Raw genomic sequence first — 23,156 nt, 5'->3', positions numbered from 1 at the left:
GGCAAAAGTTAATGGGGAAAAAAAGAGACAGAATGGTTGGTGAAGCCTCCTTCCGGTGTCCAATGCCTATTATGCCGAATTCTATTTTGAGAGCGCGCTGGCGGAGGCTGGTGCCACGAGCGCACGGCTGTTTTAGATGGGCCGGGAGATTTTATTGTGCATGTACCATGGTAACTTTGCTATTTTTGGGTACGTATCCACGTGACTCGTATGCATATGGATGCATATGGATGCATACGAATGCATACGGATGCATTATGTGCATAAGCTTAATGCACTGAGAGTAATTAACCCCTTTTTCTGTAAAACATACCTTAGGTACCTGATGTCCTACATAGGTAAAGCTTCTGTCTGTCTGCCTTACCAGTTCATTGGGCAAATACCTCTTTAGCAAAGTAGGATTCGGGTGGTAGATTATTCGTAAACCTGCGGTCCATGGGCACGGTATGATCTCTTCATCTACCACCAGCCACTATCACGGTCTCTTTGCATGCCATTATGAAACTTGTATCACAGCACGCTCTGATATCTTTGTCGTGCGCTGTCTCAAATTTAGGGTCGGCATTGCTAAGAATACCTGTAGAGGCATATTTGGCCTTTTAGGGTGGTGTCAATGTTGATGATTAGGATTGGGAAGAATGTAACTGGGTTAGAATGTAACTAATATCAGGCATTTAAGTATTTGGGCTAGGTCAGCCTTATGCATAGTCCCTTTTAATCCTTTGGCGTATTATGTAAAGACTAGCGATGAATTAAGGGAGGTTAGGTATATGAATGTACCTGGTGATGTAATTTGTAAAATAGAATGAAGATGCATCATATAACTTCAAGATAACTACCTAGGTATATAAAAAAATACTAAGGGTAGGAAAATATGTATAGGAGGTAGTTACACATTCTATCATATCTGACTTAATTCGTATAAAATCCATCAAATTAATGAGTGCATCATCATTGTCATCATCACAAGATAAAAAAAGATAATACCTAAGCAATCCCATCTCGCATGTGAAAGTCGGGAACGTTGGAGGTCTCAGCTTCTTTAACGAATTGAATTGAATGCGGGGCAAAGCCGGGGGAGAAGAGCATGGGGAAGAATGCCGACCTCGTGCCAGATGGGGCGAGGTTAAATGTTTAACAGGTCTCTTACAGGCGGATTTCGGCTCGGGCTCAGGTAGATTTACAGGGGATTACAAGGGATTGTAAGGGATTACAGGGCTACATCCCACTAAACAGAGGGGACTAAGCCGCATTGTGATGCAATGAAATCGGACCTCGGCTTCTCAGCTTCAATGGGACCTCAACTTCAATCATTTGAATCGATAACGCTTTTATTATTATTACTCTTTCAATATTTCGACGTGTAAGTCGGGCGTAATAACATTTTGACTTTTATCATTTCTATTTTCCATTTTCCATCAAACCCGTCTTATTAAATTTATTTTTATCAAAAAAGCTTCAGATTGATATAATCTTGACATCCCTTACTTACCTCAAAGGTACTTCGTAAATCAATAATCACGATGGCGTCGTCGAAGCCCGCTGTCCCTCAGAATGATAACGTCGCGCACGCCCTTGCCGGCGCTGGCGGCGGGATCCTTTCTATGGTCTTGACGTATCCGCTCATCACCCTCTCTACCCGCGCGCAGGTCGAGTCTAAGCGAGCCGAGACCGCCTTCCTAGCCGCCGTAAAACAAATTGTTGCACGCGAGGGCGTCTCGGGATTATACGCGGGCCTTGATAGCGCCGTATTTGGTATTAGTGTTACCAACTTTGTCTACTACTATTGGTACGAATGGACGCGCGGTTTCTTCGAGGCCGCTGCCTCCCGTGCCGGACGAGCTTCTAAGAAGCTCACCGCTATCGAAGCCATTATCGCTGGTGCCATTGCTGGTTCCGCCACTGTCATCCTAACCAACCCTATATGGGTCGTGAACACGCGCATGACGACTCGCAAGGGGCAAATCGAGGCCGAGGAGAATACCGGCGGTGTTCCCGTAGAGAAGAAAAAGCAACCGACTACCTTGGGTACCTTATCAGCACTACTACGCGATGAAGGTCCCCAAGCGCTCTTCCGCGGCGTCGTACCGGCCCTCGTGCTCGTTATCAACCCCATTTTACAATATACGCTATTTGAGCAGCTCAAGAACGCGTACGAGCGACGCCGGAAACACAACGTAACCCCAACCGTAGCATTCTTCCTAGGCGCTCTCGGCAAGCTTTTTGCCACCTCCATCACTTACCCATATATCACTGTCAAGAGCCAAATGCACGTCGCCGATGATGGCCAGAAGCGCGAGGGCATGACCCAGGCCATTCGGCGAGTTATCAAGGAAGAGGGTTATTCCGGCCTGTATAGGGGTATGCTTAATATCTTATTAATTATCTAACCCTTTGAAAAGCATTATTTAGTCGATCAGTGATATACTGACTTATTATTACTCTAGGTATCGGCCCTAAAGTCACCCAGAGCGTCTTGACAGCCGCCTTTCTCTTCGCCTTCAAGGATGTTCTCTATGAGCAGACGATAAAACTCAGAGGCACCATGGCCAGAAAGGCCATCAAGGCATAAGTACCCAATTTATAGTTGGCAATGCATTTACTATGGCTTGTATGAGCTCTGGCCTTAAACCTGTACATATTGTATCATTTCCAATAAGAGGCTCTTGGCCTCTTGTTACTTGGGCGTAGTCCCAACAGCGTCTATCGTAACTTGACTCATTTTGTTAACATTGGTACGATTAAGAGGGGGAGAGATGAGTGATTAAATCAGGCTCAAAAAAAGCTAGGGGAAAGGGGAATGAGATGTCATCTCTATTTCTATGTATTAACAAAAGGCATATGTGCCCCAGAAGAAACCAAGCAATGAATAACTAGTGAATAAAAGGAATTATCCAAATGCTTTAATGTACGTTTCGCCGTTCTCTAGTTGATTTACCGTAATAGAATGATATCCATATATGCTCATGTGCCAAAAGCCCTATCTCTCCCAATACTCATGTCTTCCCTAATTAACTTCCGGCACCCAACTACCTAATCCTCATCCCGATCATAATCTACTACCCGCATACAGGGCAAAGAAGAAGAAGAAAAAAAGGAAAAGGAAATCACGCCATAGGAACTAGCTTCGGAACGATCCACCAGTCATGATACCCTTTCCCGGGTGCCGGCATCTCAACCTTGAGCTTTAGCTGTGAATCTTTATCTTCGCTCCCTCCGGCTCTATCTAACGCCCTCTGCAGTGTTGAGACCGCAACGCCCGCCGCGATCGCAGCTTTTAGACAGTCTCGAATATTATTAACCCACTGGTCGTGCGCATTGACGCTGAAGGATTGTGTATCCGACATCTTACTTAAGGCCTCATACCCTTTTTTGGCGCCGCCGATAGCACCTTCAGCATACTTAAGTAGATCAGGTGTTGGAGTCTCGGGTTGAAGGGTTGCGCGCGTAAATTCGTCAAACGTGGGTAGCTGGGGTAGCGTGATTGTTCGGAAGGGCTTCATGCGCAGATCATAACGCATGGTATCGGTACTATAGGGGCGTTGCGGTAGAGCGATGAGCTTTAGACGTTGTAACGCCGTATATAGACAGCAAAGGCCATCCGCAAATTCCCACGTGCACGCCGCGTCAAGCATAGTTATGCGCAAGTATGTCAAGGAGGTCATATATTCGCGCTCCTTAGCGGCCGTGTATTGCGGTAGCTCTTGGTCTCCCTTTCTGCTGTTGTCGAGGCCGTGGCGTGCCTCGTCTAGGCTGCGCATTGTAAACGACTTGATACGATCACCATGCTGCGCGCGTGTCTTGGCCAGGTAATTTAAGTACCAGTACATGCCAGCAAGCTCGTCCGTCTGGTAAACCTCAAGTTCGAATCCGAGTTGAACGATCCACTCCATCTGCCTGAGCTTATAGAGATACGCCCATGATGATAGAGGGAGAGAAAACCCAATACTGCCTCTATCTGTTATGAGGGGTCTCTCATCTAGGGCGACTTGGAGAAGTTGGTCAATCTCCTCGACATCTACTTGGAGCATATCCCACTCTTGGATATTGTGGCACAGTGTGCGTCGAACTCTACATCTATTCTGGCAGAATATCCTGAAGACATCCAAATAGCATTCAGCTACCCGCTGCCGGAAAATTTCCATCTGCGCTGAAGTCTGGTGACGGGGATCAGTCGGGACCTCAATTTCATCGTAGGAAGCATCGATCTGTGGTGCACAGGGCATAACGACGATCGAGAGGTCATGGTCGATTATCTGCCGGATGCTATAGTTGCCTAGAACGACCATTTCTCTAAATAAGAGATTCTGGAGTAGTGTCCTAATATAAACTAGTGGTTGTGGTTTTCTTGCCTGGAATAACAAGACGAAATTCTATAAAAAAAAAAAAGGTTAACTCAGTTATTATAAAACTGACTAGAAGAGTTTACCAAAAGGCTTTGTGGTTCTGAGTACTTCAGAATATCCATGATATCAACTCCGTCTTGGAAAAGTCGTTTAAGATGGTCATAACTCTCTTCAAAGCTGGGTTGGACCATGGGGCGCGGAGGCATTGTGCTCGCTAGCCGTCGCTGTAGTTTAGTGCTGAAAGCTTCTGGTACTGGCTTGCCTAGCGAATGCTGCTTTTTAATGTGCTCAAGTAGACCTTTCATCTGTACCCAGGGCATCTTCAAGGAATCTGGGTTAGATTTCCGCAGGCCTGATAAGTCAATGGCCCTTAAGAATGCGATACGTAGCTCGAGCCGAAGATCCAGGGCTGCGGAGATATCCTTTGCAACTTCATTGCTAGCAGCACGAAGGTCACTTCGGGCCTGCTGTAGAATATTATTGATGGAACTAACGGGCATATCAAGAAGTAGATCACGATCGTATGTGTTAGTAACAAAGTCTTCTTCCTATATATTCTTAGTAGCTTATTAAAATGATAATCATTTTGTCCTATCGATCTTACCTCATAGTAAAGTTCATCTTTTACAAGCTCGTTTACGAAACAACATGCTTTAAGGAGTCCGAGACAATAAGCTCGTAAAACGAAGAGCAGCTTCGGTTGCTTCTCGCGGGCCTGGGGATCCCTTATAAACTCAGCCTCGCCTATATTGGCTGGGTGAGGGTTCATGAGCGATTCTATATAGATGCTCGTGAAGAGGGTCTGGGAAAGGGGATAACCAAGATGCCAGGCCATCTAGTCATAACGTTAGGCCGGTAGAAACAGAGAGTAGAAGCTTTGTCACTTATCCAAAACACACCTCGAGGCAAAGAAGTTGGTCAATAATTCCAAGAATTTCTTCTGGAAGCAGATCGCGAGAAACGTCATATTCTTCATCTAGAGATTCCCCTTCTGCTAGAGCACCACTATCCATCTTTCGATCCATGATCTAGTGGAATTTCTCTTAGCAGGCACATTCTAGTGATCCTATAAACTTAAGATGATGACGTGGACTCACCTCCAGAGCCGCGACGGACTCAAAAAGGGTAAAATGGTCATCTTTGACGAGTTGTCCGGGTGCCAAAGCTATTCATGAGATTAGTAAATTATATCTTGGTCAAGACCTGAAGTACCTGAGCGCACTCTTTACGGCAGAGGCAAATTTCTTGGTGATATCGGTTGCCTTGACTCCGGGATGTGATATGTTTGGCGAATGTGATATTATATTAAGCTGTTGCATCTTGACTATCACTCTTGATCAATTGTGGCTCTATTTCTTGTTAGCCTGTATCTATGCGATTTATGAGTCTTTTGTCGAACCTGATATTTCGAAGCTTAAGGTACTCCCAATATAATTAATTATACTAACCTTAGTCTTGGCAGGAGTAGCAATAGGCGAATATTATGGATTTCTGGGATAAAGAGCAATCATAGGTCAGGTCAGTTGGTTAGATGTACATGTATATGTGTTTGTTATTGGTGATGATGGGTATTTTTTTGCGGATGGAGCGGCGAAATGAAAGATTGAAGAGAGGTAATTGTAAATCAGAATTAGGCATTAAATTTACTATGTAAATTTTTAGTGTCGAAACGTGCAGTACCAACCTAAATATGTATACCAAATACATAAGTGCATTTAAATGTGCATTGAAAGGTGCATTGGGATACAAACAACATTGAGCCTTGAAACATTGAACAATGAAAGTTTCAATACGGACAAGAGCAATTTGATTTGTTACTTGCATATATATGAGGTAGGTCTGTACGTTCCCTTGAAAAGAGGATTTTACGTTTTCCGATGTCAACTAAGACAGGTGTAACCGGTCTAAGAGGTACAGAATACCACTTAGAGAAATCGCTATATAGCAATTACCTTTTTATAGACGTATGGATACATTGCATGCATTACTTAAGTAACCTACCCGAACTCGAATGCGGTTTAATTAGGTACTTAACATGAAATACATATATGAATTGACCTCGACGTATACGACATATATGTACGCACGAATTTACTGCTGTCCAATGTAGGTAAATCCAAGGGACTCATTTTTTAGGATGAAACTGTTTTATTTTATACAGCTATACACGAGACGGCTGGCATAATTGCATTTTGCTACCGTTGTTCTTGTCTATCCGCATGCGCATGCGCATCTGTCTCTTATAGGTCCTAACTATCCTCGCAAGTTTCACTCTCATCAAGGATTCGTATATTTCGTAGACTTGTAGTTTATGACGAACCACCGGAAGCGGATGAAACAGCGGCGGCTGCGTTGGCTTCAGCTAAGGGTCTCAGCTCACTCATCTTGCCGTTCTATAAATTGAGGCATATAGTCTGTCAGTTACTAACTCCTAAACTCCAGATTCCCATGTACCAAATTTCCACTTGTTAGGAATAATCAACTCACCTCCCATTTAGCAAATCGCAGGTCCATATCTCCTCGTCGTTCGGCAAGTAGTCTCTTTTCCTCCTTCAAGCTTCGGCGCACGACGCGGGATGCGACGGCCAGGTAGCGGTTGTAGCTATCCGATCGGAGGAGCAGTTAGTAAACCAGGCAAATTCAGGTCGTCGAGGGATGTATCGAGATATATAGGAAGAGAATTAAATTACCTCAAACCAGCTGCTTTCCACGCGAACACCATGTTGATAGTTGCTCGAGGTTCAATTGGGGATCAGGGATTGATTGAAGATTCGTTTGTATGCACGGAATCAAAAGATAGAAAGACTTCCGTTAGCCGAAGCCTGTCAGTAAGGTACGTATGTGGTGGCCCGAGCTTTCACGTGATTAAGAAATATTACCTAACCTTTATTTTGGTACCTAGATACTTAAACCCCCAACTCAAACCTCCCTACGAAGAAACCCCCCTTTTCTTTTATAGAAATACCAATAAATTGTATATTCAGGATTCTGTAAGTCTTTAATACACAGAGCTTATCATGTATATATAATTCTAGACCAAGGTCATTCACAAATTAATCACCATCGCATGCCCAAGTACAAAGCGTGCTGCCTCCCTATAAGCTATAAGTCGGGAGTTGGGTAGTTGAGTCTGTTCGAACTTGAAAGAAAACTCTAGGGGATTTACTATATGCACATGTGGCTCGACTCGACTCGACTCGACTCTACAGCGGTGGGCTAATCTGTTGGTACACTTTTGCTGCCCAAATTTCCCCGTCTATACTCTCAACCCAAGCTCCTCAGCATATGGCAGAACGTTCAAGTCACCAACTGCAGCCACGGTGGCCTTGCCCTCGAGAAGGGACTTTGCAGTCTATGATGACAATTAGAATTGATAAATAATAATAATAATAATAATAAAGAAAATTAGATAAACTTACCGTCTTGAGCTTGTCTGCTGTGATGCCGTCGATTGAGCCAACAGTCTCGGCAATCTGGAAGGGCTTACCGGTATGAATAATACCAGAACCGGCAGACAGAAGCGTTGACACACCCGACTGGCTCGCATCTAACGCGTCAAACTTTGCCTTGGCGATCGCCTTGGTAAGATCCTCCTTGCTGATGCTACCTTCGGAGATGCTCTTAAGAGCCTTAACAGTCTCTTCACCAGCCTTGCGAACTGATGCGGCGGCACCGGTGACTTGAATAGTCAACAGTCCGGCGTCCGAGTAAGCCAGGTTGGTGCCCGAAGCAACTATTCCGGGTGCCGAGGCCGCAGCCTTGGATAGGAGAGTGAATCCAGGCGACCACTTGACGTTAGGTTGTCCACCAAGCAGGGCTGCTAGGACCGCAATTTCAGGCTTGAAAGAGCCAAAACTGGAACCAGGGAAGGCAATAACTAAAGAGTTTCCGGCAGTGTGGGACGTACGCTGCTCGCCACCGTAGTACGTCGTAGATTTCGCGTTAAGAGTGGCAGAGCTAGATGATGATGCTGGTACGCCGCTGAAGAACTGTTCTGTCCACTTATGTAGAGCAGCTGTCGTGGCGCCATCTCCAACCAGAGCAATATTAGGCTTTGCATAAACGGCTCCCGCGTAGTCAGCGATGGCGTGTTCGTTTAGATAGCTTTTCAGAGGGGTTGAAGTCGTCGGGTATAGGGAAGTGCCAAGGCCTGTATGGAAGGCGACCGAATGTGCCGAGTCGAGAGCAAGAGCGGAAACGTCGTTGGCAAGCTTAGCCTGCTTCACCTTTAAAACCCTCTCGACATCCTCGTGAAACTCGTGCGCTATAAACTATATAAGCATTTTATCACTAGCCAATGGCTTCATATAGCTCACTGGTATACTTAGTTTGAGAGATGACCTCTGCTAGCAGTTCGGCGAAGTAAGGGATGTCCTCTCGCAGAAAGCTTGCTTCGATAACTAATGCTTCTCGGGTGTGGTATGCGGCTAATTGACCTCCTAAAAGCTCAGCTTCTCGAGTGATACGTAGGGCAGTTCGCTTTTCGGTGTTCTATTATAGTTGCATCTAATTAGCTCACGACAGAAAAAAAACAAGGATAAAAAGATGTAGACTCTTTCACCTTGAAGGCAAACTCCTCGAGGCCGACAGTGAGACCAGGAGCAGGCTGATATCTAGTACCACCCTTGGCGACAACAGCAAGTTTTGTTGTCGGACCGTGTGAGTCTCTGGTGGCTACCTTGATACCAGCAACTTCGGTGGTGTCATAAGTGAAAGCGGATGGTGCCGAAGATGCGGCAGCATAACCTCGGCGCTGAGAAAGATGCGAACAGCCTTGCCTACGAGCGGCAAGCTGGGCACCTCTGGAGAGAGCCGATCGAGAGAACATTTTAGGGGACGATGCCGTCAACAATTGGCTATTGAAGTCTGCGACAACAGCTTTTAATCCGCAGATCGTTGAAAGCTTCCAAGTCGGAACAAAAAGATGCTCAATTCCGGTAAATTCTCGGTTACCGTATGTTAATTTGAGGCTTAATAAGGCTAGAGTCTGGTCAGCCACTTGCTAATAAATTCTATTGGCCGATTGAGTCAACTTGAACAGAGGAAAAAAAAAAAAAAAAAAAACCTTTGGGGCGGGGAGCTTATTTCATAGGTACAATGACTGCTATGGCTTAGGTAGGTAGGTACTACATAAGATTAGAGAGACAAGAAGCTTCGACTATCAATTAGAATTCCCCGCTATCCTTAAAAAAGTAGTTGCATCAAAATTATTTTTATACGCTATTGTTCACTTCGCGCTGCGCAAATCATTCTTCTTAACCAACTTTCGACTTTACATATCAATACTTCTTGCGCCACCTTCGTGTTCTTCGGCGCACCTTTCTCTCTCTTTCCTATCAAATACTTCAATGAAGCCGCGGTAGTAATTGTAGTGCTCTAGAGATAGTGAGAGGATCTCTAGAAGCCAACCCCTTCGACAAGTCCTAAAATCCTATCTATTCACCTCGCGCCGCCTAATCCCAAGCTCAGCCAGTCATGTTAGTGGTAAGTGATGGTTCTTTTCAAGTCGCTACGACTTTTTACAACAACGCCCTGAAATGTATCTCTATCGTATCGAGCAAGAAACTAATAATATTTATAATTGCTAGACAAAAAATGTTGCAGAACTTTGTGTTCTGCTGATCAGTGAGCTATACGGCCAGCTCCCATCGGTAATGCTTCCTTTATATTATATCCTCTGAGGCCTCTAGAACCTCTACTTACGTAGCCTTGGAGCTAACAAATTTCAACTTCGCAGCGCATGTTTGCAGATCTTCTCGCAAGAGGCAGGTCGACCATCACGCAATTAGCGCAACATACATCGCTCAACCAACGACAAGTGCGTCATGGGATCGCTGTGCTCATTCAGCTAAATCTCATCTTCCACTTTACGGACCAAGACTCGGGCATCACATACTATGACGCAAACCCTCATGCTGCCTACAATCTTGTCCGAACGGGAAAGATCCTTGACATGGTTCGTGAGAAATATGGGTCTGATGCGAATGCTCTCGTGCACGAGGTTCTTGTTCAGGGTCACACGAAGATTTCCGATTTGATAGCAGCATTCAAGGAGCGATATACTATGCAGCAAAAGACTGCCAACGGTGTATCCCAAAATGGCCACCATGTCAACGGCAATGGCGTTAGCAATGGTATGGGCGATATAAAGATAGGGGATGAACGTGTCGACCTAGAGGATCAAGCCTACGAGAGTCTCGCACAGCTTATTGCGGCCGGTATTCTTGAGCCGCTTACGCTAGCGATGTACCAATCTCCACAGGACCTAAGAAGCACAATTGAGCAAGACTTCCTGACTAGCTACTATCCCACTGGCATTCGAGGAGCCAAGCAGACAGCCGAATTCGATAAGTATGTCAGAGACAAGCTAAGGGATTTTCATCTTAAAAACACGGAACTAAAGAATGATCTCGAATTTGAATTCGAGAACGGGGCTGGCTCTAAGCGCCGGAAGCTAACTAACGGCACGACCTCCAATATACTTGCCAACGGAAAAGTAAAATCCACTTTACTAAAAAACGTGAGTTTCTACTACGTAGAAATCTACGTCGGGGAGATTCGCTAACGTTTTCCCTCAGCTTGATACCGTGCTTCGGGTGAACTATGATAAATGTGTGGTTGAGCTCCGCAACCTTAAACTCGAGCGGTATGTAGAAGACTTGATCGGCGATACTACAGCAAAGGTGTACGCAACATTACTTGGCGTGCTGAGCAAAAAGATTTCTCGTTGTCAAACCGATAAATCAATCGAGGTCGAAGATGAGAACGACGATGCTTCTACAGGGCCCCGCGTCACTACTCAAGAGATTTTTGAGCACCTGAACCCTTCTATTGATGTATCAGGCGGTGTTGGAATGCTCCATGAGGATGGTGCCATTGATATTCGCTGTGCAGAAAAAATTAGACGATTTCCTCCCCAGCTTAAGGGTTCGACCCTTAAAGAAGAGCTCCAGGAAGGGGAAGAAATCGTTGAGTCGGACGACGAAGACTACGATCCCAGCGGGGAGGCAGCTATCAGCTTCGGATTACATGGTCCGAATGGTTCAGATGAAGTCAAAATGCAAGTGGACGACAGCGTTCCGATCGGCACTAAGCGGCTACATCAGATGCGACAACATCTACTTATCCTTACCGAAAGTAAGGAGGGTTTTGTGCGACATTGTGGCAGTCTTGATTTCGGCGAATGGACAGTCGATTTCGAACCACTCGTGCAGCATCTAAAGTTCCTCGAGCTTGATACGCTTATCGAGAACCGGTTTGGTCGTCGGGGTCTACGTCTCACTCGAATTCTTAGAGAAAAGGGAAAGATCGACGATAAAACATTGCCCAGTTTGGCTCTTATGAAGAAGCCGGATGTGCACGTTAAGATGGCGGAGATGGAGATGGCGGGATTCTTGGACGTACAAGAGGTACCTCGGGACAACAACCGAGCGGCCGCCCGGACAATTTTCTTTTGGTTTTTCGACCTCGAAAGGACACTACAGCGAACACTAGACAATACCTACAAGTCCATGGTGCGCTGTCTACAGCGATTAGACGTCGAGCGTCGTAAGAAGGCAAGCGTTCTCTCGGTTGCCGAACGTAAAGATGTTCAGGGAATGGAAGAGGAAAAACTAAGAGGTGACATATATAATGAATACGTGCAGTTTCTCGACCTCGAAAAGAAACTACTCGGCCAAGTTGGAAAGCTCGACGATATTGTAGCAGTCTTTAGAGACTTCTAGGGTTCATTCTCGCAATCGATACCAGTATAGGAGGGATATCTTGCATCATGGCGGCGTTGGTTCACGGGTGGTACAGCCTAAGAGGCTTAAAAAGTGACTTTTGCATATTGGACGGCGTTGTCTTCTACTCATTTTGATCAGTCTCGAACTCGGAATGTGGTATTGTCGGACCACATCTCGGATTGTATGTCCCGATAGATGACGAATGTATTCATAAAGTATTATGTAGGTATGCGCCTAGTAAGACGATAAGTCTACTAGCTACTGTACAACTACACTTCTAGATTTATACCCCAGATGGTGCTATGACTTTTAATAATATACTAAGGTACCTACCAATGCCATATGGACAATTCGTGTATATACATAGTTAACATGTATAATCTTACCTAAAATAATCAGTTAGGTACATGAGGGGTATGATTCCGATATCTTATCGCTCGTTGATAAAGCCCTGATAGTCCTAGGGGACCCTTAAGCTCCCGCAAGCTCCCCGCTAAATTAAGGTTGGTGCGGTACAAATTGGTAATAAGATCTAGATTTTTTTTTCTTTTTTTTTTTTTATACCCTTTGGCGCGATTGAAATTTTGTTCGACTTCTCGTGAGCTTTTCTCCTCCGAGTCCGCAGTCGTTCTTATCTTCAATTCCTCGTCGTTTTCTTAGAACAGTCCGTCAAGTCTTCTTAACTCGGGACATCTAGACTGCCATATATCTATTCATATCTATCCTTAGAATTCCGGTATTAGCATACACTTGTAATTCATAATGGCGCCGATGGTCACTGGCAAGGAGCGCGAGTCGAATCTCGCTCGACTCCTTGGTTCCGGTAGGTTGAAAAACAAAAAGGATATAACCAATGATAACTGACAAATATAATACAGGCTCTGCCGGTATTTCGGAATTGGCTGTCTTCCATCCTGTACGTGCTTGTACAGCTCGAAATATTGCGGCGCAAGACTAATAAGTCCAAAGGTCGACACCATTGCCAAGCGATTGATGAGCAACCAGACCAAGGTGCGCATAACTCACCTATAATATCCAAGGAACATACAATATTAATTATCCTATAGATCAAGAATACGAGCGAACTAAATAAGGTCATCTTCAAGGATAAGGCAGAGGCGGCATTCGGTCGAAAATTCTTCTCGCTCTTCCCGGGATTGGGTTATGCGGCGGGTTACAAGGTCCGAGATAGTTTCTACTCGAGCGGATAGTTAAGATTAAGAAGCTAAACATCCAGTACAGGTCTTGCAAAGGATATACAAGTATGGTGGTCAACCCATCGCAAGAGATTATCTTGCGGCGCACTATGGCAAGGACTTCGAGGGCGCTTTCGGAAAGAAAACCGGCAAGGCAATCATGCACTCGACTGCTGGCAGGTTAGTCTTAGATTTACACCCCGCTTAATCCTACCAACTGACATATTCTAGTTTGATCGGTATTGGCGAGATTGTCTTACTACCATTAGACGTATTAAAGATCAAGCGCCAGACCAACCCGGAAGCGTTCCGAGGACGAGGCGTTTTCAAGATTATATCGGATGAGGGCTTTGGATTATATAGAGGTTGGGGATGGACTGCAGCCCGAAATGCTCCTGGGTCATTTGCAGTACGTTTATTAAGATGGTTTGAACCCTTCTTTTGATATACCTCTAACGCTTAGTAGCTCTTCGGTGGCTCGGCTTTCACTAAGGAATACGTCTTCGCACTAAGTGACTATAACAAGGCGTCATGGTTCCAGAACTTTATCGCTTCAATTGCCGGTGCTTCGGCATCCTTGGTTGTCTCTGCTCCCTTGGACGTTATCAAGACCCGTATTCAGAACAGGAATTTCGAGAACCCCGAAAGCGGCTTCCGTATCTTATCCAACATGGCAAAGAACGAAGGTTTCTCTAGTTTCTTCAAGGGATTGGTACCTAAGGTAAGGAATATCGTATAATTCGTCTTAGACTCGGTACTAAATTCTTATAGCTCCTTATGACCGGACCGAAGCTGGTATTTTCCTTCTGGCTCGCCCAGACACTGATACCAGCATTCGACACAATGTTGAAATAGAACATTTGACTTGTATCATAGATTTGGACGCCAGCGTTCCACTGTATGTATATACGATCGAGCCGGCGTTTTAACGGTTGCGGATGACAACGCGCTAAGGGAGGTGGGATCTATCGGTTTGGACTTATTAGATGATTATGAAAGACTTCGGCAGGGTAGATAAGAATAACTGCCTGTCTAGATAGATATGAAGTAAAAATAAATACTCGACTCTAAGCAATGTTTTATATTAGGATTTCGTGGATGAATAAGTAGGTGAATCGCTGCGCTAGTGTAGATCTCTTAACTGTGTTATTTGTATAAGCCATGACTTGTACATAAAGTCAAGATAGGCATATATTACCCCCAAGAGCTTGTAGGTATTCCCTTAACCTAGTACATTCACTAAACGGGACTACGCAGGACGTCCAAGTTACCATGACAGGTATCTATTCAAACTGAACCTCATCACCATCGCAAGTAAAATTCGAGCTATGCCTAACAAACATCCGAATCTAACTAGTTACATATGAATAAATATCCGATGATTATCCGTTCAAGAAAAAAAAAAAAAGAGGTCTGCTGGCGGAGCCGCTCACAAACGGGGCTATTACAATATAGCGCTTGTTTGAAAAATCTTTTCATCAACTGGTCCTTTGGCCCAATGGTAAGGCGTCTGACTACGATTAGTATCAATCAGGAGATTCTGGGTTCGAGCCCCAGGAGGACCTATTTCTTTTGCTTTTTGTTGCATTTATGTGCTCGGGATGTATAAGAATCGATGCTATTTTATTCTATTTGAATTTGTTGTTTTGCTAGGGGGTTTATGTGAGCTTGTTACTCGTGCAACTTTAGCTTTTTTTTTTTTTTTAACGTAGCCTTGGGAAATTAAACAGTTATTCCTTGCAGTTATACCTGTATGTAACTCTGGCGAGATATTAAGTAAATATCTAAGGAGTAATGCTGGGATTGTTCTTCTGAAATTATCGTGGAGTGACTGGTTAAGTCAAGTGTATAAGTAGGTATAACTAGTAAACTGTTATAATGATTTGGCTTAATTCAATTCGCTAATCTTACCATTTATCTCATCTTGAGCACTTACTTCCCATTGTACCCTTAGACGATGATCTGTCGATAACATGTTAGAAATTAAGAATTGGGTGGGTTTTAATAGGTATGAAATTGGCATGATTGTTACGCGAGGTGAACTATGATTTACGGACTCTTATATATGCTCACTATAGTAGTATTAAATCTATTTTGATACCAACACTAACTTAGACGTTTCGAGGCCTTGGACTTGAGTGACTTTGTCTATTGTAAATTACCTGAGTGATGATCTTCCTATTCGTTTGCTAAACTTACGATTTCTAAAAGACAGTACTTATCACATATAAACGCTGGCATCTGATCTTCGTTTTGGGAACTAACAGTTGTTGATTATGGGAGTTTTGTATTGATAGGAAAACCGCTGTTACCAGTAATAAGTTGCTTTGCCAGATAAAGATGTGATAAGGAACCCCGGGCGGTTGGTGATAATATGGTCGGGTCCATATGTGGTCTGATCGAGAATGCCGGACCCATTTGAGTTCCCGATGTATGGCAAAGCTGGTTGCTTACTTGCTTGTTTATTTAGTGAAGAGGGGACTCCACAGCCGACATAGGATCGTGAATAGGTAGATGGTAACACTAGTAACAGGGTTTATTTTCCTAGACGTTGTCTGTAAAGGTATACTACTGTCATGTTGCTGCTTGTTGATATGTAGGTATGGCGCTATAGCCTACATAAAAAAGTATGGATCTAAGCAAGACAAAACACGTGGGACCAAACCGACGGGGCGAATCCTGCATTCAAAGCTCGAGTCTGATACTTGAACTACATATTGAAACTAGTGCACACGGTGTTGTTGAGGCGTCTGCATAATCGGGAAGGAACCGGAGTAAGATAGTACGGTAGAGTACGACGATAATGGAATTAATTGGATTTAATATAACATCGTGATGGACCATAGAGGAAAGATGTGAGGTTATCAATACCCTGCCTTAGGTAAGATAGGTATGGGTATGTAGTGTATGTAAATAATAGAATGTGGATCTTTTCGCTACTGCGTGCAATGAAGACATCATGGAAAATCAATATGTACCTCATGTAACTCATGTACGTACCTCATGTACGTATGTTATGTACATATGTACCTAAGGTATATAATTATGGGTAACAAGGTCCGGTTGCCGGGGCAGCGACGTGTGACGTTGCAACTCAATTGGGATTGGGCAAGCGCCTAATTTGTTTGTCCATACACAAAGCGGCGCAAAGGCGGGACAGCCCCATTTTCACCCCATTTCAAACAACATACGGAATACACCTTATCACATATTACCAGGTCCTTCTTAGATTGATCCCCATTCTCCGTTTTTTTTTGCTTTGTCTAATCTTCAAGTCCATCCAGCCCGCCAGCCCGACAGCCCGCTCTCAACTTATCATATTTGATTTGACTAACATCAATTCTTTACTTCCCGCTTCGACGGGGCAGCTCAGGCTGGCCTATATGTAATTCAAAAGCATCATATATACCTAAATAACATAAGGTATACACAAAGTGATAAAGGTTGTCTAATAAGTTTGCGACTCAGACATATCATTCCGTCAATCTGAGAGAAACAACGCCGTTCCTACGGTTAGGAATATGCCACCGGTTGAACGAGACGCACCGGTCGATAGGCCTCTAAGACATCAACATTCTTCTTCCATAGGAGGAGCCATTATACCAATGTAAGTTTCCTCTCTTTGCTTCTCTTATCGTTACCAGTTGCCCTAGTAATGTTGTATATAATTATATTTTCGACTAACAAAGAGTTCCAGGTGGGACAGCTCCGATCCAGAGCGAGCGCCGCCCCCTCTACCAATGAACCCTCAGTCTCCTGGCGGCGTGGGCCCTTCGCGAAGTGGTACTTCGCTTGCTATTCAATCTGCGCATGCAGCTTTAGCTGAGAAGGCGCGCGAGAACGCTCTCGTCCCCCACATCCCAAAACGGACCAACGAGACGTCACCAGAACGTGGTCTTGTCCAAAGACCAAGCCCTCACAAACGAATGCAATCCCTCCAGCCGGGTAGCGTTAGAGATCTAAGCTTAATGATTGAGGGGTCGAGAGATCGAGACTCAGCCAACTCGACCCCTCGAGGTTCGCCTGAGAAAGATAGGCACGCAAGACCGTCGACGCCGATTCGTGGCAGGGACCACGACAGAGACAGAGACGTAGAGTTGACCTCAGCAGAGAAGGAGAACGCCGCCCCCGGCACACCAACTCCCGCGCCGTCAATCATGCCTTCTCTTGCTCGACCCTCTGCGAGGAAGCAACCGCAGAGCATCCTTGGTGAAAATACGCCACCGCAGTCTGCAACTATGTTGGCATTACAAAACATGCCTTCAATATCATCTCGCGAGGGTGAATCACCCCTAGCAACCGTCACAAACAACTCTACACCAATGATGAAGCCACAGCTCTCTACCGAATTCCTTTCGAGCCAGCTTCTGAACCTAACCAACATCGCAACCGCTCTTCAGAAGGAAATGTCTCAACTTAGTCGTCGGAGTAGAGATAATGCTACCGACTTGATGAGCCTCAAGGAGGCCACGCATGCTAGAGATGAAGATATTCGAAAGAGTTTGCGTGAGTTAGTCACAAACTCGGACGGTAGCCGGTACCATCGGGATTCATATACGGGCGGTTTATATCTTGACAACAAGCCCTACAACATGTCTCCTGGCTCGAAAATATCAAGACCGATTTCCCTCCCAAGGATTCCATCGCCCAATAGTTTTGCAGCGTCCATCGACAGAGAATCTACGCTTAGTACGCCGTCGCTCGTAGGTGGCGAATCTCCTGCTACTATGGCATTGTTGGAGAAGATCATTAGAGACATGGGAACGAAAGACGGTCAGGATACGATCGTAGGTCGTTTGTCTGAACTGGCTGACAGGCTGTCTGGTATGGCCTCAGCCGGTAAAGTCGAAGAGCTGATTCATCACCTCAAAGTAGCCAGCGAACATCCAATGAGTCCCGGGGCCGGTAGTGGCTCGGAGAAGTCAAGGACTTTGAGCTTTAGTAGTGATGACTCAGGATCTAAAATCAGTGGCGTGATGAACCAGAGAGTTGATAAACTGCTCAATGGTAAAGATGGCCGACGATCTTCGACTACAGTGCGAGTAAACGATGCATTGAATGACGATGTCGCAAAGCTCATCCGTTCTGTTAAAGATAGCGTTGCCCAAGGAGGAGGCCTGACAGCTGAGGTGAAAGCTCTCGTTCGGGAACTTCGGGGCGAGGTTCTTGGAATGGGAAGAGAACTCAGCAGAAAACTGGACGAATCGCATGGTAAGACTCCCAGCAAAAGCGAAACGGCAAGCCGAGCGGAGCTTGCCAGAATCGTAGAAGAAGGCCTAGAGCAGATACGGGTTTACATGGCTCAGCGTCTCAGAGACCATCGACGGGTATCATCCGAGTCAGACAAATCAGCAATCGATTATCAGGAAATCTATAACGCCCTGAGAACTGCTCTAAGTGACACGGAGGCGACGCGCTCCCACGACCCCCAAATCAGCCGGGATGATGTTATGGAAGCAGTTAAGGATGCCTGGGAGAACTACAAACCTGAAATAGAAATCCAGCAAATTGGGTTGGACCGGGATGAAGTCCTCGATTGCCTCAGAGAAGGGTTACAACAATACACACCACAACATGAGACACCTCCGAGTGCAACAAAAGATGAAGTATTCCAAGCAGTTGTTGAAGCGCTGAAGCACTTCGAGCCACCACAAGTAGACATACCTGCTGGTCTTTCCCGAGATGATGTCTTCGAGGCAGTTAGAGAGTGCCTCGAGGACTTCGAATTCCCGATTGCTCCTTCGACCAATGATCTAACCCGTGACGAGGTTCTAGACGCTGTCAAGGAAGGTCTAAGTTCGAATCAGAGCACGGCCCTTGTACCTCATGGCGAGGAAAGCCCTGATATCATGGAACGCCTCCACGACATCATGCAATACATGCGGGATGAGTTCAAAGCTGTGTCTGAGGAAGCGAAGCAGAACGTCGCTGCAAATGGAAGAGATACCGAACAGCTCCTGGATGCTACCAGAGATGGCCTTGATCAATTACGGACTCATATGGAAGGCTATGTCGACAAAGCTATTGGCGCTTCTAATCAGGAGGAACTCATGGCAAATCTCGAGACCGGATTCGAACAGCTGCGTGAACACATGGAAGAATATGTCGACAAAGCTTCCGGTGTTTCTGATCATGAAGAACTTATGGCCAATATCGCAAATGGCATGGAGCAGCTACGTACACAAATGGGGAGCGGCACCGACAAAGCCTCGAGTGTTCCCAGCGCCCCCGGCCATGAAGAACTCCTATCAGCGCTTGCTAGTAACTTTGAGCAGCTACGAACGCACATGGAAGGCTATGTTGATAAGGCATCCGGTGCTTCAAATCAAGAGGAACTCATGACGAATGTTGTCAGCAGCTTCGATATATTCCGAGAGGAGGTGGCCGAGCTTGTTGCAAAGGTTTCGGATGGCTCTAGGGACTTGATTAAACAGGAAATCGAATCTCTTCGGGATACCGTTAACTCATCTCTCGTCCCTCATGTTCCACAAATGAGCGATAACAGGGACGTAATGGAAGCTATTCGAGATAGTATCGAAAGAATACGTGGTGAACTCCTTCGCCCTCACGCAGGAACTACTGATATTCTCGATGCTTTACACGAAGGGTTTAGCGACCTACGAATATGCATTGAGAAGATGAGTGACAAGCCGGCAGATCTAACTGCCAATGACGAAATTCTTGACGCTCTTAGGTCAGGTCTAGATGGCGTTCGGACGAATATCGATTCCCTTCGCGATAACAGCCAAGAAAAGGCCATTACCACTGTAGGCGCTGTTCCAAGCGATGCCCTCATTCCTGCCGATCTTGCCAAACATGACGACATAAAAAATCTCGAAGTTATGATGACGCAGCTCAGGGTCAAGATGGAATCTTTGGAAGCACCCCCACCCCCGCCAGCGCCAGAGGGGTTATCAAAAGATGACCTGGCAGAGCTAGAAGAAATGCTTAAGAATGGTGTGTCCAAAGAGGATTTAAACGAAATAGAAGAATTACTTCGAAGTATGCAAGAATCGATGACCAGCATGTCGAGTGTTAGGGACATTGGAAAAGGCAGTGCAATGGATATCGAGAAAGAACGGGAACCACCAATTAACCTTGACGATGCCGCTACAAAAGAAGATGCGCATGCGATCGAAACAATTCTTCGAAACACCAAGGCTCGTCTTGATGATTTAATCGATGGAGATCAAGTAGTTAAGAAAGATCAGGTCGATACGCTGGAGGCTCTCGTGCTCGAGACGAAGGATTCTCTAGCAACTGTAGCTGGGCAACTAGATGCAGTTTCTAAAAAGGAGGATCTCGTTTCAATTGAAACTCTCGCAACCCAGATAAATGCTGCGCTAGATGAGATGAAAGAACGTGCTGAAAAGTCCCTCCAAGATCCTGAGAAGGTCACCAAGACCCACGTTGCTGCGGTAGTGGCGACCCTTCTTGAACTCAAATCGACTGTCGACGAGATGATCCAGCCCGGCATTGCAGCGCTTCCCTCGAAAGACGACATCAAGAACCTTGAAGATACTATCAAAGAGTCCAATACAAAGGGCTTTGAACAGCAACAAGCAGAGACTGCCGGTGTTGGCGAACGAGTCTCCGAAGTCAAGGCCTTCTTAGAAGAGTTCCAAGGCTTGGTCAAGGAGAGACTACAGGCCGGTGGGAATGCCATCGAGTCTCTGGGTAAGATCCTTGAGGGTCTCAGCGAAACGGTGCACAAGAATGGCGACGTTGGTAGCAACCTAAAGGAGATGTTCGACTTGGTGAAGTCCGAATTCGAAGAATCGAAGAACAGTATGGTAGGTGCCAAGCTGGACACCGATGAGAAGTTCAAGGAAACTACCCAAGTTCTTGGAAGTAAATTCGACGAGAAGATTGGCGAACTTGTGATAAGATATGATGAATTTCAGCTCGTCATGGATGATCGGACGAAGGCTTCGGAATCAAGAGATGGCGAGATGAAGGCCGCTATGATCAATACAAACACCGTCACGGAAGAACTCAAGGTTCTAATTGATACCCTCGGCTCAACTGTTACCGGCTCTCTCGAGAAAATGGAAGAGGCATCAAAAACAGTCTTTGACAAAGTCGAGACACTCTACGGCAAAACCGAAGAAAACCATGTCGAAGATAAGGCAGAACACCAAATAACCCGGGATCATATCCAGCAAGCTATCAGTGCTGTCGAAGGCCTCCGGGGTCATGTAGGTGATTATCAGCCAAAGATTCTCGATTCGATCAAGGAAGTGCTCCTCACTATTGGACAACATTATGAGCATTCTAAGAATTCAGAGACTGGCATCCTACAAAAGATCGAAGATGCTAAACCCGAGAAATATGACGATGGCGTAGTACAGTCGAAGCTTGCCAAGTTAGACAGCGACATACATTCTATGCGAGAAACTCTGGACAACGAGATGCACACCAAGTTGGATAAGCTAGTTGATCACACGCAGACTGCCGATAAAGCGTATGCCCAGCTCGATACTCTCGATAAAGTGCATCAGCAGGTTGTGAAGACAGCTGCTGACATCTCAGAGTTTCTTTCGTCTCAAAAGCAGCGCGTCGAAGACGAGAATGAAGAGCGTGCAAAGACACTTCAAGTAACGACTATGCAATTAGAGAGGCAGAGAGCTGAGCAGGACCAGGTCGAAACCAATTTAGCATACTTACGAGACGAAGAGGCCCAGCTCCGTGAATCAATTCTTGCCCTAAGAGCTGAGCAAGACACCCTGGTCCGTCAAAAGACTCGATTGACAGCGGATGTTTCTTCCCTTGAGACTGCTCTGCATCTTCGTCGCGAGGAGCTTCAAATAATGGATGCCCGGGCTGAAGGTCTGGAGCGCAGGATACTCGAGGGTGTTTTAGACCATTCTCGTGCCTTACTTATGACGAAATCCGGGTTTAAAGGCCGCGAGGCTATGAGCCGCAAGCGTGTCCCTGGTGCTCGGTCAAGTTTAGAGCCTAACGATGACTCGAACTCCAACTCAAAGCAGTCTAAGCCACGTTCAGCAGTTAATATAGCAGTTAATGGTGGTAGAGCAAGCCTTATCCCGCAGAACCCGACCAACACTGGCCGCCGAATTCTGAGCCTCAGCCAAATCACTAACAACGTCCCTCCTGGTGGCATTAAGCGTAGCCAGAGCGTTCGTACCCCGGCTGGTGCGGCGTTACGGAAGAGCAGCTGGGCGCCAGGGAAAAATGGAAATGGTAAAGGCTACGGCGACCTGAGCGTAAACAAAGAGAATGTCGATGCAGTGCGCGAGAGTGACGAGGAAGCACGTGAGGATTCGCCTCTGTCTGAGCCAGAACCCGAAACACCGATACCCATGGAAGACGAAACTGTAGCCATTGCTACCGACGAGGACACTGTAGATGACGAAGACAACGAAGATGCTACTGAAATACCACTTGAGGTTGAAGAAGAAGATATAGATGAAGTAAACGAGACAGGGAGCGAGGCTGGAAGAACCGTCACTACAGACGCGGAGGCGGAGGGTGGATATAACAGTGAAGACCAAGAAGGGTCTCAAAGTGAGTGGACCGAAACTGCCTTAGGCCCGGACAGCGTCTCATTGGAAAGTATAGATGACGCCGATAGCATCACAGGCGAAGGCGGTATTGTCATGTGCAGCACATGATGAATCTACCGGACTGCCATAGCAGTGCGCCGCACTCAAGCTTTGGAAGCCTTTGGGGACAGGAATCTGAATTTGTCGGAGTACGACGGGGGGGTGGGGTTCATCTGCTTCATCATGTTTTTGGTTGTATCATGTCTGTTCCTTGATTCGTCATATTGGCTGATGATGACGAGATGAGAGGTCTATGCTTATGGGGGGATGAGTGTATGCCTTTGGTAATGCTTGCCTGTCTTTGCCGTATATCGGGGGCTT

At 45.8% G+C, this 23,156-nt stretch overlaps 7 protein-coding genes across 7 annotated transcripts; 4 read left to right on the top strand and 3 right to left on the bottom strand.

Annotated features, from left to right (window-relative positions):
• Positions 1–1,523: 1,523 nt before the first annotated feature.
• Positions 1,524–2,572, top strand: GL218_08734 (Peroxisomal membrane protein PMP47B; the record flags this gene model as incomplete). Its single annotated transcript, XM_033585542.1, has 2 exons — positions 1,524–2,361; positions 2,448–2,572. 2 exons carry the CDS (start codon positions 1,524–1,526, stop codon positions 2,570–2,572), a joined length of 963 nt encoding a protein of 320 aa, XP_033440613.1.
• A 535-nt stretch (positions 2,573–3,107) lies between these two features.
• On the bottom strand, positions 3,108–5,665 carry GL218_08733 (N-alpha-acetyltransferase 35, NatC auxiliary subunit; the record flags this gene model as incomplete). The annotated part of the gene is made up of 6 exons (XM_033585541.1): positions 3,108–4,373; positions 4,430–4,894; positions 4,951–5,181; positions 5,246–5,374; positions 5,444–5,511; positions 5,569–5,665. The coding sequence occupies 6 exons, from the start codon at positions 5,663–5,665 to the stop codon at positions 3,108–3,110; spliced, it is 2,256 nt and encodes a 751-aa protein (XP_033440616.1).
• Positions 5,666–6,655: 990 nt separating this feature from the next.
• Positions 6,656–7,068, bottom strand: GL218_08732 (uncharacterized protein; the record flags this gene model as incomplete). Its single annotated transcript, XM_033585540.1, has 3 exons — positions 6,656–6,739; positions 6,834–6,948; positions 7,037–7,068. 3 exons carry the CDS (start codon positions 7,066–7,068, stop codon positions 6,656–6,658), a joined length of 231 nt encoding a protein of 76 aa, XP_033440615.1.
• Positions 7,069–7,602: 534 nt separating this feature from the next.
• On the bottom strand, positions 7,603–9,174 carry GL218_08731 (Cytochrome b-c1 complex subunit 2, mitochondrial; the record flags this gene model as incomplete). The annotated part of the gene is made up of 4 exons (XM_033585539.1): positions 7,603–7,698; positions 7,766–8,610; positions 8,663–8,837; positions 8,908–9,174. 4 exons carry the CDS (start codon positions 9,172–9,174, stop codon positions 7,603–7,605), a joined length of 1,383 nt encoding a protein of 460 aa, XP_033440618.1.
• A 912-nt stretch (positions 9,175–10,086) lies between these two features.
• GL218_08730 (DNA-directed RNA polymerase III subunit RPC3) lies at positions 10,087–12,070 on the top strand (the record flags this gene model as incomplete). The annotated part of the gene is made up of 2 exons (XM_033585538.1): positions 10,087–10,866; positions 10,925–12,070. The coding sequence occupies 2 exons, from the start codon at positions 10,087–10,089 to the stop codon at positions 12,068–12,070; spliced, it is 1,926 nt and encodes a 641-aa protein (XP_033440617.1).
• A 765-nt stretch (positions 12,071–12,835) lies between these two features.
• On the top strand, positions 12,836–14,124 carry GL218_08729 (Mitochondrial GTP/GDP carrier protein 1; the record flags this gene model as incomplete). The annotated part of the gene is made up of 8 exons (XM_033585537.1): positions 12,836–12,896; positions 12,952–12,989; positions 13,043–13,084; positions 13,141–13,254; positions 13,316–13,449; positions 13,501–13,678; positions 13,736–13,990; positions 14,041–14,124. The coding sequence occupies 8 exons, from the start codon at positions 12,836–12,838 to the stop codon at positions 14,122–14,124; spliced, it is 906 nt and encodes a 301-aa protein (XP_033440426.1).
• Positions 14,125–17,009: 2,885 nt separating this feature from the next.
• Positions 17,010–22,904, top strand: GL218_08728 (uncharacterized protein; the record flags this gene model as incomplete). The annotated part of the gene is made up of 1 exon (XM_033585536.1): positions 17,010–22,904. The coding sequence occupies one exon, from the start codon at positions 17,010–17,012 to the stop codon at positions 22,902–22,904; it is 5,895 nt and encodes a 1,964-aa protein (XP_033440427.1).
• Positions 22,905–23,156: the final 252 nt, after the last annotated feature.

Source organism: Daldinia childiae (assembly GCF_008694065.1).
Source record: "Daldinia childiae strain JS-1345 chromosome Unknown Scaffold13, whole genome shotgun sequence".
NCBI classification, from domain to species: domain Eukaryota; kingdom Fungi; phylum Ascomycota; class Sordariomycetes; order Xylariales; family Hypoxylaceae; genus Daldinia; species Daldinia childiae.
Note: the sequence above shows the minus strand (reverse complement) of the source record. Positions and strands in the feature narration are given on the sequence as shown.